The sequence below is a fragment of the Pteronotus mesoamericanus genome, unplaced genomic scaffold, assembly GCF_021234165.1.
Source record: "Pteronotus mesoamericanus isolate MK-2021 breed Mesoamerican mustached bat unplaced genomic scaffold, CSHL_Meso_final contig_78, whole genome shotgun sequence".
Taxonomy (NCBI): domain Eukaryota; kingdom Metazoa; phylum Chordata; class Mammalia; order Chiroptera; family Mormoopidae; genus Pteronotus; species Pteronotus mesoamericanus.
The window spans coordinates 17864449-17879520 of record NW_026555258.1 but is presented as its reverse complement, the minus strand read 5'-3'; the positions used below and the strand labels follow the sequence as shown (position 1 = coordinate 17879520).

The 15072-nt window shown below is 44.0% G+C and overlaps 1 protein-coding gene across 1 annotated transcript in view; it reads left to right on the top strand.

Annotated features, from left to right (window-relative positions):
- SNX30 (sorting nexin family member 30) overlaps positions 1–15072 on the top strand; it is a 90424-nt gene that overhangs the window by 32190 nt on the left and 43162 nt on the right. The window contains exons 2-3 of the mRNA XM_054584514.1: positions 6414–6605; positions 13065–13175. Coding sequence (XP_054440489.1) covers positions 6414–6605; positions 13065–13175 — 303 coding nt within the window. The remainder of the gene's footprint in view (positions 1–6413; positions 6606–13064; positions 13176–15072) is intronic.

The window sequence follows — 15072 nt, the reverse complement described above, 5'->3', positions numbered from 1 at the left end:
GTTTTCTGTCTCTCTGGATTTGCCTGTTCTGGAAATTTCATATAAATGGAATCACGTATGGCCTTTCATGTCTGACTTCTTTCACTTGGAATAATATTTTCAAGGTTCATTGCTGATGTTCTCTGATATACATTCTTTACTGATAACATAGTTAAGGACTTTCCTTTAATTGCCTAATTTTGTTTAGAGATTTTAATGGAATGGCTGATATTTACTAACAAAAAATACCAATAAACACATTGGTAGTTGTGGACATGATTATATTCAACGGTGATTATATAATCAGTTAATGTAATAAATTATGTTAGTAAATTCTCCAATGTTAAATTATTCTTGATTTCCTGAAATAAGTTTGACTCAATTCTGATATATTCTTCTTCTTAAAAATTATTTTAATATATGATTTGCTGTTACTTTATTGATGATGTTTATACTTGTGCCTAATTTTCTTTTTGTCCTAATGTTTTGATGTCAAATATAGGCAACCCTCATAAAACAATTTGACAAGTTTCTCCACTTAAAAAATAAGTGTTTTAGAGTGTTTGAATAAAATAGGACTTGCTCCTTTGAGGTTCATTGCAGCTCAGTTGTAAAACCTTTGGGGCTTCGCTTACCTGTTAATAAAAGTTCTCTGACAACAGTTATGTGGTTATTTAAGTTTTTAGTTTTTATATCTCAACTAATTTCAGTTTGACCGTATATTTTCCTACACAACCATCTATTCACATAGACCTCCAAGTTTATCAGCATAGTTATTCATATCACATTTTTAAAATTTACAATCATACTTAGAGGTAAGACAAATAGTTGTTGCTGGGTCTCCCCCACGCCCTCTCTATATCGATTAGACTTTCTAAGTTTTTGTTTTTCTTAGTTCATCTTTTAGAAGAATAAAATTTTGGTTTTGTTTATAGCTTTTACTCTGTTCTGTTTTTAATTTGTACTTTAATTTTGTTTACTCTCCCACTTTCTTTTAATTTTTAAATTCTCTTTCACTTTAAATGGAAGCGCAACAGAGAGGTAGCCTAAAGTATTCTATTTCATGGGATAAATCTTTTTCAAATGTATATATTTGCTCTTGAGCACTGTGTTTTGTTCTTCACATTTTGGTTTTCTCGTGTCTGATTGACGAGATAATACAGTTGCATATATTTTTTCAGTTTACTTGTGTCTGGTGGAGGTAATGTAGGCCTGCTTTTTGCCTCTCATCGCAAGGGGTAAATTAATTATTGGATCCCCTTTGTTTCTACTTGATGTTTGAATTGTCTACTTGGATCTTAGGTTGAGTTGAGTCATCAGTTGACAGATGAGCAAAGTGATCTGTCAGCGGGGAAAGGAATCTGAAGGAAAAAAGCCAGAGTCCTCGACAGCGGCGTGTTTCCCCTCTGTGCCCCGTCCCGCGTAGCCCGGCTTCCTCCTTGTTTCAGGAGCTCTCCCCGTCGGGGCAGAGATCGCCCCTGGCAGTCTTCCCTGTTTTGTGCTTGGTGGGCCTGCCCAGGGCAGCTGACCCAGTTGCCCTCATGCCGCTCAGACCTTTCTGTGGCATCGCTACGGGGCATGATGAGATGAAGCCACGTGGGCGGGGCGCCCTCTGCTGGTCGCCCTCGCAGGGTGCGTCCACCTGAGCTTGCCATCCATCCCCTTGTTGATACCGCGAGACATTCTTGATGGTCTTGCTCTGCCCCACGGTCGGCCTGTCCACTCTCCCATGCTCCCTAGATGACTGCACTTTCCAATTAGAGAAGATGTGAGGAGTTCAGGACATTTGCTGCTTCTTAGGGAACCTTGATAATGTAAGTGACAGTACATGGGGTAAATCCCAGTAGAAAATCTCTGAAAGTTTTGGATGCCACCCTTTTCTAGTTTCCAATCTGGCACAACTCCAGTCACTGTTTCTTTTTTTCTATTTTTTCCCCCCTGCTCTTTCTTTCTCATTTTCTAGATTGTTAAGTTAGCACCCAGAGGGCGGAAAGAGCAAGAAAGCGAAGGACTGTACTCAATTCAGAGTTTATCTAGAAGTCAAGATTTGTAATTAAAAAAGAAAAAATCCTCACCCAAGGATATGTATATTGAATTTAGAAAGAGAAAACATCGATTGGCCGCCTCCCTTACATGCCCCAACCAGGGATCAAACCCATAGCCTAGATGTGTGCCCTGTGAAGGGGGTCAAACCCCACAACCTTTTGGTGCACGGGGTGATGTTCCAACCAACTGAGCCACCCAGCCAGGTCCAGATTTGTAATTTTAAAATGAATGTGTAACATTCTTATTGGTAAACACAGTCATTTCCTGGTTACTGAGCCTTTGGGGTTTTTCCAGAGTTTACTCTGTTCGTTGCTGTTAGGAACATCTTTGAACAGGACATGTTTGGGAATTTTCCTTTGAATTTATTGTCCAAAGCGGGCTTAAATATAACTTTTCAACAAAGTCAGCCATCAAGAATGTCCTGTTCTGTTTGTGCAGGACACATTCCTTCTTCAGGCATCTCCTGTGTGCTGGTTGGGGGGGGGGGGGGTGGGGAGAGGGCAAGTGGGTGCAGCCCGCGCATTGAGAGTGCCGCCTGTCTCCCCCGGACCGCGAGGCTGCCTCAGAGGCTTTGTCAAGCTCTTCTGAAGTGCTTTTTCTCTTGTAAGATCTACTCTCTTAACAGCTTTCAAATATGCAATAGAGTATTATTAACTGTGTTTAATAATGATTAACCTTTTTCAAAGAGCACTGTGGCTGCAGTGGAGGACTGGCTATAGGGTGGCAAAAATAGAACAGGTGGCTTTGGTGCTGAGCTAGGGGGATCTCTCACTTCTCAAATTTTCAGCTTCACGTTGGTCAGGAAGGTGCCGCTGACCCACAGGACCTGCTCCAGACTCGGGTCTCCCGGCCTGGCAGACTGGCTGCTGGAGGACCCGGGTAGCGGGGTGGCCTGGTGGCGCCAGCCACCTAACCCTCCGCCCTGCCCTCCTCGGGCTTTCCTATTTTCTCTCCACGTCTCTTTCTCATGGGGACCGTATCTTGAGGGGACTCATTGGGGAAATAACTCTAGGGAGAATGTTAGCTTTCCTTGAATGGCTTTTTAAAAGCAGAAGCTTCACATTTACCCAAAAGGCTTTATGCCAGAGAGTGGACATGAGGGGCAGTGTTGGGTTGGAAAAGCCACGCAGAGGGGATTCTGTTTGATAAGAACCTTGAACTCAGAACCAGAAACCTGGCTTGACTCTTGGTATAGTGATGACTAGCGTTGATACATTTGAACACATTACTTAACCATTTTGGACCCACTACCTCATCAGCAGAGACCGTATCTGTCCTGTGAACTTCATGAGGCTGGTATGGGGTGCAATGAAATAAGAATGCGGAAGCACTGTGTCCAGAGGGGCCATGGAAATCTGAGCCAGAAGCATCCCTTCTTTAGGAAGTGGCAGATACTTGCGGCTTGTTGACTGTGTATGCTCAAATGACTTTCTGTGAAACGCCCGGAGTAACAGTGCGAGTGTTTTCCTTGGTCACAGAGTCCTAAGGGAAAGAACGTGCAGTGTGAGACTGCATCCAGCTGGCTGAATGTCCCCTCCCTCACCCCCTAACTGATTTGAGAAATAGTTAATGTCCCACTGTCCGGCCAAAACATTGCAGACTTTATGTGGGATGTTCCTAGAAGGTCATTGGCTGAAGTCCCCGTAGCAAAGGTTAGGGAGGTCGGCTGGGAGTCACAGGAGACCTGCAAATGGGCAGACAATTACACACACACACACACACACACACACACACATCAACGATGCACAATTACAGTTGTTGGGCACTCACAGTGTGTGTGGATGTTACATATCAAAATAATGATTAAAACTGTGACAGTTGCTTCAGGGGAAGGATCTTCAGAGTTTTGTGAAGGGGGTGACTAATTCTGCCAAGGAGTAGATCGAGGGAGGATTCCAAGAGGAAGGGGATTTGAGTAGATTCCTGTGAGATACTTGAAGACCTAGCTGTAAAAAAAGAAGAGAGGGCTTTGTAAGCCCGGATCCGGGTTCCAGCAGCTGGTGCCATGAGAAATGAAGCTGCTAAGATTGGTGCAGGCCAGATGATGGAAAGCTGCCGTGGACGCTGCTGGTGGCTTGTCTGACTGCAGATGTTGCGTTGTTTCGGTCCTGTGTTTAGCCACCGATAGAGCCACTCTGGGGCCCAGCATGCGGGTGTTGACAAAGTATAAGGGCGGGCTCCTGCAGTGCCAAGCGCGGTGCCTGTTTAAATATTTACTGAAATAATGACCACATGATGGTTGTCTCAGAGCTTCAGAGGTGTCTCTCTCAGATCCCCAGACCCCAGGGAGTGGACCCTGCATGCTCTGTGGTGTCCGCGTGCTGAGAGGGCCGGCAGAGCCCGCTGGTTGCTGCCGTGGCAAGGCTCGTGGTAACCTCCCCACCGTGAGTGGCCGCTGAGGGGTTTGCCTTCGCCGTTGAGAGGTGGAGGTGCAGTCCATTCTCATGAGGACCTTCTGTGAAGATGGCACCCTTTTAGTAGTTACAAAATTTTTTTTAAAGATTTAATTTATTTCTTTTTAGAGAGGGGAAGGGAGGGAGAAAAAGAGGGAGAGAAACATCAGTGAGAGAAACTGATCAGGTGCATAACCACGTATGTAATTAAATTATAGAGTTGGTGGCATTGCCCTTGACCCCAGGGCCTTGCTTCCCTCTGCCTTGTCCCAGCCCTTTCCCTAGATGTCCCATGGATGTGACTGCTCGGTTGACCTCTCATTCCCTGCACGCCCTGTAAGCTGGGGGCTCAGTCACGCCCAGCCTGTACACAGGAACAGAGAATTCAGGGGAAGGCACCTCCCACCCCCGCCCTGGGATCTGATGACCTACAGGCCAGGAATCTTCTCCGCGTTCCTCATCAAGGCGCTTTCCAGGGTGTCACGTCGCTTTCTCGCCACGTGACTCAGAGCCTGCCTCCTAATGATTCCTAAGTCACAGTCAGTTCAGAGGTTTTCACATCCAGACTGGGCTTTGTCTCTTATCAAACCTTAAAACAAAAACAAACAGAAACAGGAGGGTAGGAGGGAGCGGGGGCAGGGAAAAGGAAGGGAAGGGGAAAGTCGAGGAACGTACAGCAAAGACTCATGGTCAAAACCAAAGGGGAAGAGCTCAGGGAGGGAAGGAGGGAGGGGGCAAGGGAAAGTGGTGGGAATAAAGAAGTAAGAAAAAAAAAAAACACGAACAGAAAAAGGTAGCTGTTAGATTGCACTGTTTTTTTTTATATTAGGGATAGAGTTTTTTTCAAATGGTTTCTTACTAACGCCTAAAGAGAAAAAAGTCCCTACCAGTAATTAAAAAAAAATTTTTTTTCTTCCCTTTTTTCCCTGGCATTTGCCACCTCCCCCCACCATTTTTTTTTAATTGTGGAAAATTTTAAACATATACAACCAGAAAGGAGAGAATTTTATAATGAACCCGCGGTTACCAGTGTCAACATCCTTAATTATTTTGAAGCAAATACCAGACATCCTGTCATTTCATCCATCAATATTTTAATATGTATTTCTAAAAGATTAATACTTTGTAAATTCTTAATACTTCTATTACCACACCTAATAATTTCTTAATGTCATCCAATAACTGATCAATACTTAAATTTTTCTGAATATCTCAAAATCTCTTAACATTTTATTTTAATCAGGTTCCATTGCAATTGTTACAGGTCTCTCAAGTTTCTCTGTATCTTTAGGTGCTCCCATCCCTTTTTTTTTTTTCCCTTGCAACTTATGTATTGAAGAAACTGAGCCTTTAATTCTCTTTAATTTCCGATAGTGTGGATTTTGCTGATTGCATCCTCACAATGTTGTTTAATATCTTCCTCATTCGTTTGTATTTCCTGTAAACTGGTGTTGCTTAATAGAGATTTGGTGAGGACCTGGGTGCAATATTTTTTGGTGAGCGTGCTTCATAGGTGGTTTTGTGAATGAACTTCTTTCAGGAGGCACATAATGTTTAGTTGTTTCTCTGTGTTGGTTGATTGATTTTTTAAAATGTGTTAAGGATTTTGGAGCGTTCAGGTCCCGTAATGTTTCCCTGGGCCCAGGTGGTGTTCTTGAGAAAGTGGGGAAGAGAATATGTTGTGCCGGCTGCGTTCTTCCTCTGTTGAGACTGATGATGGTGGGGGCTGTTGTGTTCTCTGTCCCTGCAATGTTTGCTTCTGTTGATTCCTCCAGTCCTTGCTGAAAGGTGAATCAGTGTGAATTTAGTTTGTTTCTCTTGGTCATGAAAGACCTGTTCACTTAAGAACTGTTATGTAAGGAGAGGCTCAGATTCCTTGAAAGTCTTTTTTTATTGAGAGGTGTTTCTTGGCTTGGCTAAACTAGCTTCTTTTGCTGGTATTTTCAAAGTGTATGTTTTCATTTAATTTGTAAGACAATTCCTTTCTGCTTTCAGGATCTCATTTTGCCCAACGGCGGTACTCCGGCAGGTACTTCGAGTCCGGCTTCGTCATCTTCCCTTCTCAACAGGCTTCAACTTGATGATGACATTGATGGTGAGACCAGAGATCTGTTTGTCACAGTTGATGACCCCAAGAAGCATGTCTGTACAATGGAGACCTACATCACATATAGGATCACCACCAAAGTAGGTCCCTTTGTTGTCTTATGCCCATTGCAAGTGGCCTTGGAGAATGAGTCCCACCTCTATAATTTCTGCCTTTGCTTTCTCTTTCTTTTGGTACAACTCTGTTCCCCTTTGTTGTTATCGTGGCTGTAGCTTTCTGAGAGAGTGAATGTATTAAACTTAGAAGGATTATATAATATGTGAGCTTTTTTAAATCTTAAAATGAAGGATAAATTGTGACTATGGTTTTTCAAAGAAAACATTTAATCCTTATGTAGTTGACTCTTGAACAACATGGGTTTGAACTGTGTGGTTCCACTTATATATGGATTTTTTTCAGTAAATACTGTATATGTATTTTCTCTTATGATTTTTATAATAATATTATCTTTTCACTAGCTTACTTTATTGTACGAATACAGTGTACGATACACGTAACATGTAAAATATGTGTTGACTGTTCATGTTATTGGTTACCAGGAGGCTATTAGTAATTAAGTTTTGGGGAATTAAAAGTTATATACAGGTGGAGGGGTCAGCTCCCTTTACCCCCGTGATGTTCAAGGGTCAACTCTACTTTCACTTATCTTTGGTCATGATACTACTTAACATATTAATATCACAATACACTTGAAATTTATGGATCACTGTGTTAACCTAAATCTCTGTGATGGGACCATGCTTATAATTTGGTATAATTAGATTTGGTGGGGGGCAGAAGGAGTCAAGAAGAAAAGGAACTAATATTTACTGACTTTCTGTTGGGCCCCTGTGATGTTACTGCTGTGTCCTTCTCACACCGGGCTCACATTTGAGAATTGTCATGGGCACGTGCACTCACACCGTCTTCCCCGTTACCGTGGCCACAGGAAAACTTCCATTTCCCAGGCATTGGGCTAGAGGCCTAGAAGTGTATTATCTCCTCAGAGGTCCTAGGTTGATATATGTATTCCCATAAAGTATTTCCAGTTACTTATTTTTTCCCCTTTGGGGTCAATTTATTTATTTATTTTTTACCCTGCAGTCAGTGAAATGCAAAACCTGTTTTTCTTGACCGTGTGCTCTGAGCAGCTGAATAGCAAGGTGACTGCGTGGTTGGCACAGCAGTGCTTGCCTCCCGTGATGGTTCCGGCCCCGCTTTGGCCCTGCAGTTGACCTCCCCAAATGCCAATCCCGCAGGACCTCTGTCCACGGATTCACAGGCAGAGGCACCTGCGACAGCTCACCACTCTTTTCGGTGCCTCCTCTCTTTCCTTTCTTCCCCTTTCTCTCTGCGCGCATATTTCTGTTTCTTTTCATGGGAGCTGTTTGCTTTTCTGTAAGTCATGTACTGTCATAGGATGACCGTTTGCAAGTTCCAGTCCCCCATTTTCACTTGGCTGCGATGTTAACATCTCCAGGTGAACTTGGTGCAAAATTAAGTTTTACTTATTATTGTCAGTTCTACTTCTCAAACCAGAGTCCTTTGCTTTTCAAACAGCGACATCAAGTTTGCTATCTTGGCGATACATTTGGAGCCTTCTTTCTGAATGCTGTGTGAAAGGATATGCAGAGAAGTGTCGGGGTGAGAGAGAGGACACACAGGAACACAGGGTCCCAAACACCTGATCTTGTCCCGGGACCCCTGCTTCCGCTGAGGTTCTCAAGCAAAGTTAATGGTCAGAGGACAAGGGCGTCTGTATCCTTATTCTATTACTTTGAGCTTTGACTCCCAGTCCTAATTCAGATCCCTGATGACCAAAGCAGGACAAGGTACAGAGCTGCTCCTGGCTGAGCTAAAGTGAGCCTAGGGCTGAGAGCCAGTGTAGGCAAAGCAAATCTAAGTGGTGGGTGTCTTGTCTCTCCAATGGTGGAGAGAGGTCTTTTCAGGGCGTGCTGAATTGGCAGTTTTCTCGGCAAGCTCCTAGAAAGTAACGTCATCATCGTAACTAATTATTGAACACTTACCGTGCGCTAGATTTGTTTGCAAGAGAAGTCCTTTAAATTTTATTTTCTGTAAGTAATATGTGCTCACTGTAGAGAAATTGGAAAATGCAAGTAAGCTAAAACAGTGAAATAAAAGATCTTTAAGCTCTCTAGCCAGAAATAATTACTTATAACTTTATGAACTATTTGTCTCTATTCACTTACAGAAATGCTTAGTTTGCATGCTGTCAGTTCACTTCGTATGTTGCAAATATCTTTTTGTGCTAATAAATGCCAGTAAACCTGCTTTTATGCCGTCATTTCGAAGACTACAGTATTGCTCCACAGTATGGATGAGCCATCATTCATTTTGTGCTAAGTGCTTTAAATATATCATCAGTTAATCTTCACACTCAATGAATTAGGTACTGGTGGTATTTTCATTGTATACCTGAGGAATCTGAGGCACAGAGACATGAAGAAAATTGCTCACAGACGTGCAACTACTACGTGGTGAAGCTAGAACTTGAGTCGAGGACATGCCAGGATTATCAGGGGAGGGAGGCCCCTGCCCTGCCCTGCCACGCCACGCCGACGCTGTGGTTTGCGCCCGCAGCCTGACTGCTAAAACCGGCGATGAGGTGGCAGCAGACTGGGGGTTGGGCACGAAGCGGGACCTGCAGCTCCCTTTCCGCCTCTTGCCTTTCACCCATCGCCAGATTAGTCATTACCAAGACTTAGGCCCAGCAAGTTTTCTTTTCTAATGCCTCAGCGGTCAACAGGCTAAATGCTGCTCAGAGGTCAAGTTATAGATCAGGATTACAAAGCAAACATCAGATTTAATGACAAGAAGGTTAGTGGTGACTGGGGGAGAGCAGTTTCAGGGCGGGGGCGGGCCCAGTTGCAGTGAGTGAGGGTGAGTGACATGTGAGAAAGAAAAGACACTATGAGTGTTGGTAGTTGGGCAATGAAAGCGAGTATGGAGAACGAACAGTAGGTGGAGCGGGGCGTGGGTGTGAGGGGGATGGGCTTTTCGTTTGTTTTTTAAGGATGGAAGAGACCTGGTTAAGTGCCAGGTGGACAGTGTGGGTAGAGAAGGAGATACTAGGTTAAAGATTGGAGAGTAGAAAGCCACCTGGGAGGCGGGAGGTAGTACCCAGAACCGAAGTGGAGGGAGGGAGTGGCCTTTGATGAGGGAGGGGAATTCTTTTTTTCATTGTTTCTGGAGAAAGGAGGGCATTTTTGTGGCAGAAATGTGAGGGTTCTTTGCTTATAGCTGCATTTTTCTCTGTGGGTAGATAGTGAGGTCTGCTACTGAGAGTGATCGGGAACGTTTTTAAGTGGGGTTTAGACGTTTTCAAAATTTGTACAGGCTTTGGATTAACTGATACGGAAAATGAGGGAGAGGATTGATTAAGGAAGTGTAGAAAGATCGCTCGCCCGTTTGAGGGGCCAGTTGTGGCGTGCATTGCATTGATCAGTGTGCTTTCCTGGTTTTGCTTTGCCTTCAGGATTGTGCAGGTCTGTTAAAACAAGAAGCGGATGGTTGCATTTCCACTAGCCTTGTGTGATGGGGTGGGGCATAGTGGCAAGTCAGAGGGTGACGTGACAGCTCATGGAATTGACACTGATTAAGGAAGGATGTAAAGACAGGAATGGACAGAAAGTCAAGGAACTGTAGGTCTCAAGAGGCTGAAAACCCGGGGATGTCGGGAAATGGCAGTCTGGAATGTAGGACGTGTCAGTTAGAGAGGGAGACGTCGGCACTTCGTGATGACAGTTTGTGGGAAGGCTGCGGGAAGGAGACCTTGTTGGGCTTAGTGGCGGGTGTCGTATGGGCGAGCCGCCTGGCTCTTGAGGGTCCCCAGGCCATGGAAGGGCTCTGGAAAGGAAACCTGAGAGCTGGGTGCTGCCAAGGAGTCAGGAGGAGGGACAGGGCTGTCAGTAGGTGACGGCGTGAGGAGGGACAGAGGTGGATGTAGCTTGACGGCATGAGCCTCAAAGGGTTCTCACGGAGCCGGGGAGCACTGTGCTAAGGAGCGGTGTGGAATGAGCAGGATGTCAGTGACCACCCTTGGTCTTGGAAATGAGGTTTGTGAACTGTGAAAAAATGAGCAGCTTTCCACTTGCTGGGACAGTGGGGAGGCTGTCTTCTCTGTTTGCAGAATTTGAACAGGAAGAGCTACAGGACTTTAGTGTTAATGATGCAATGGGTGTTCCAGAGAGCTTGGCGGAAATATCTGCAAAAAAAGAGGTAAGTGACAGCTCTTAAAGGAAGCCCAGAGGAGCAGGAGGAGGCGCCAAAAGCCTCTCCTGGCTCCTTTCTCAGCTGGCCTCCTAAGGCTCTGGGGTTTTGAAGCAGAATGGGCTTAGCTGGTGGATGAGGGAAGGGGTCCCTTTGGAAAAGAAGGGTCACTCAGACTTCTTAAGGTTTAGCCATGGCCAGGAAAGATGGCATTACTGACAAAAACCAAGTCTCTCTAGTGTGAGTTGGTTGTCAGTTTTGGATTGAGTGGCGATCCTTTGGAATGACTCCAGGTCACAGGCATGGGACGTATTAACTTGGAGAACAAGAGGAATTCTTTTTTTGGGAGGACTAGGCTCCGGGGACAGGGCACCTCCTGGGTGATTGATTAGTCCTCTGTGTGCACATCGACAAGCTTCCCCTTTTAATTCCCCTCTTTAGGGTTCAGGCCTATTTTCTTCCATGGGCGTTTCTTTCCCTGGCTCTGTACTAGGTCTAAGAAAGTGTTAAAAAAAATGGGCAGGGTTGCCTAGAGATCACCACAAAGATATCCATAAGGCACGATGGTGAAATGAACATTCTTTACCACTCGTGTGCGCGGTTACCTATTTGTATGACTTTAGTTGTGAACCCATGACCTCGTGGTGTTTGTGGGGTATCCTAGATGATGGAACACAGGTATGGAAATACACAGGACAAAACGGCACAGTGTTTGTCTCTGACTATGAATTGCAGGTGTGCGCGTTTCTTTCTTTTTTACTATTTTGTTTACCACAGTATTAGAAAATAGAGATAAACACTTATTACCTTATTTTCCTAAGTTAGACCCAGAATTTCACAGAGGAAAACTTTACTACAAAGTCATAGTTGGGGTTTTAATGGCTTGCATGTTTTATGAGTGCTGTGCTGTGACTGGGTTTCTCTCTAGAAATTCAGTAACGCCCGTGGCCCAGTTTTAGCAAGTGTGCAGAGTTCTGAGGTGAGTGTGCTTTGCTAGCCTCGTTCCTAGCTCTGCGTTTCTCTCTGTCCTTGTTTTTCCTTTATCTTTCTCACCTACTTCTAATTTATATCATTTGATCGTACTTCACGTGTCACTATCTCTTTTCTAGAATGAGCCGTGGTAAAAATAAGTAAAATAAATATTGGGTCAGAGTGTGAGCACCCTTCTGCATTATGATGTTTATTTTTTATCTTATTAATTTCCAAAGCTTCAAACAAGTTTTACTGCATTGTTAAATCCCTTTGTCCTTAAAGGAACTATTAAAAAAAAAAAAAAAAGAGCAATTTGTGTGTGTGTGTGACTGTTAAAGCATGGTATGAGAATAGTAGGAAATTTGGAAATGAGGATGAGTGTAAAGAGGACAGTTGTCATTACCAGTTCTAGATATTTCCCCTAATTTATATCCACATTTTTAACACCAGTGAAATCATAATGTACATACAATTGAATCTGGTTTTGGTGCTGGGACCACTGGTGGCAAATTAATGTGGAAAAATCTTGTTTTCTTGTATATTAATTTAATTTCATTTAACCTGGGTTTTCATGATCAAAGTGCTACACTTACATTTCGGAAAACTTAAATTCAGGAAGGGAGATGACATAAATACTTTTCTTCAATACAATGACAGTTTGGAATTATTTCCTTGTAGATTTTTTTCTTATTATCTAAAATACAATATAATTTTAAAGTTATGGTTCTGGCCAGAATGTGGCAGATGAGGCAAAAGCTTTTCTATTTTCATCTAATCTGTCTTCTAACTGAGCAAGTGGTCTGTTCTTTCTTTTTTTATTTTTTTGTATTTTTTATTTTACTTTATATACTGATTTTAGAGAGAGAGGAGGCAAGAGAGAAACATCAGTTTGTTGCTCCACTTATTTATCTGTTCAATGATTGATTCTTGCCTGTGCCCTGACTGGGGATCGAACCTACAAACTTGGTGCATTGGGATGATGCTCTGACCAACTGAGCTAGATTCGGATTCAGTAGCGATATCCTCAGCGGAATGATTCTGCTAATTAAGCTTGGAGGAAATGAATCAAATGCTTCTGAACGCAGTTCTGAGGGATAGCTGGGTTCCATTTCCTGAGGGTAGAAATTTTAAAAAAAAAAAGTGGACATTTTCATTCTAGATCCTTGATTTTGTAACTGGGCCCTGTGACCCAGCCTTGTCATTTTGCATTGGTAAGCCCTGCCCTTTGGCTGGTGTGTTCGGTGGAAGGAAAGTGTGTTCACGCCCAGTTTAGTTATTCACAGAGAGCTTTTTCCTCCCCTTCTGCCAAGCTAGGCTTCCATTCCCTTATGCTCATTTTGTTCCATTCTTCTTTGCAGAGTACGCGGGTGGAGTTTGACCTGCCTGAATATTCGGTCCGTCGAAGATACCAGGATTTTGACTGGTTGAGGAGCAAACTGGAAGAATCACAGCCCACTCATCTCATTCCCGTAGGTACTAAGTCATTATAGCTTGTTACTCATTTTCCTGCATTGTCTTCCCTGAGACTGGCCATTCAACTCTTACCCCTTAAATGATGGGCAAACTCCGCCTTAGGTTTTGGAGCAGATCTACCCATCACACGTTTATGGATACTGCATAATATATTTTACCTTTTGGGTTTTGGTTTCTGGTTTGCTATACGGTATGCTGGTTTCTTGTGTGGGATGGGATAGGTTTTCACTTGCATTATGATAATTTTTTTGAAGTATGGAGAGTTCTAGTTCTCTTTTGCTGCCTTTTTAAAGACTGTTTCCCCTTCTTAGAGACTGTCCTCGAGGCTTGGAGAGCTGCCCCAGGTGAAGAGCGGCGCCTCGATCCCAGCGGGCTGGGCTTTCTTTAGACAGGAGGAATCGGGAGCAGGAGTCTAGCGCACAGTCCACCGAACCAGTTTTCCATGTAAAAAGCAAACCCCAAAGCCATCTTACCTCTATGTGCATAAGCAGCATAATATGTGTCTATTACTTACATCTGCACATTTTTAAACAGAATCAGAGCAAATAAAATTGGAAAGACTACTCAAAATCAGCGTACACATTCAGGGCTTTTCTGATTCCTTTTCATTTTTTTAGTAGAAATAATAACTACACTCCAGACATTTCTTGGGGCTTTGGTGGCTTTAGGGTAACTTAGGCCATAAACCTCTTCAGCGGGGCTTTATCTTTCCATAATAACCTTGGTTGAATACCTTGTTAGCCCTGCCAATCTTCCTGTTGCCACCGCATCGTCTAACACTTCTTTTTGACCCCTGGGTGGACGAGGCTGAACGCGCAGGACACTCTAGGGGTTTCCTTGGTTTTCACGGTGAAAGCCGGGTGGCTGGGCCTGTGACAGGACGGAGGGCTGGGCTGGGACTCTGTTCTTCTCCCCCTCCCCCTCGACCGTGCATCCCCCTGCTCTCCAGGCCTGGCGTTTTGCTTTTCTGTCTTAGAATCACTTAAAAACACGCCTGAAGAAGAAACCATTGCTTTGGAACTGTTGGAACTATTCCTTAAAATAGAGTCTTTAAAAAAAAAATCTTAGTTTGGCAAAGTTGGCAGCTAGTGAATTATTTTTTTTTAAATAGACTTTTTACTTCAGAACAGTTTTAGAATCCCAGAATTATTGCGAAGAGTACAGTGAGTTCTCATATACCCCACACTCGGTTTTGCTTATTAACACTTTAGTGTGGGACACCTGTCACGGTGAATGAACCTGTCGTGGTGCATTGTTATGGCCTAAAAGTCCTTTACAGGCTCCCTCTGTCTTTGCCTGATGTCCCTCCTCTGCCCCTGGACCACACCCGGACACTGCGTCACGTTTAGCGATGGGCTCTCTGCAGGCTCTGCGTGGCTGTGACAGCTCCTTGGGCTCTCCTGGGTTTTGACGACCACGAGAGCTCTGAGGCGTACTCCTCAGGCGTTTTGTAAAATGTCCCTCAGCTGAAATTTATCTGATGTTTCCCTCGTAATTAGACTGGGGTAACGCATTTGCGGGAGGACAAGCACAGAGGTAAAGGGCCATTCTCTTTGCATCTTGTCAAGGTTATTTCCTGTCAGCAGTGTTGGTCACTGTTGATGTGAACCTTGATCACCTGACTGGACATAGTGCCTGGCAGGTGTCTCCACTGTGCCCTTACCCTGCTTTTCTCACCCATTCCATACTGTACTCTTTGGGGGGAAGTTGCTCTCTATGCGTAGCCAACACTTGCTTAAGGGAAGTCGTGCTCCTCTCCTGGCCGATAGTGTATCTCAGGTTTGGTCCTTGACTACCAAAGGTTAGGTAGCAACACCTGCTGATGAAACATAGTCGCATTCTAGACACTGAAGCCCGAATGAAAGAGAATATGCGAGAGTCTTCAGAATGCCC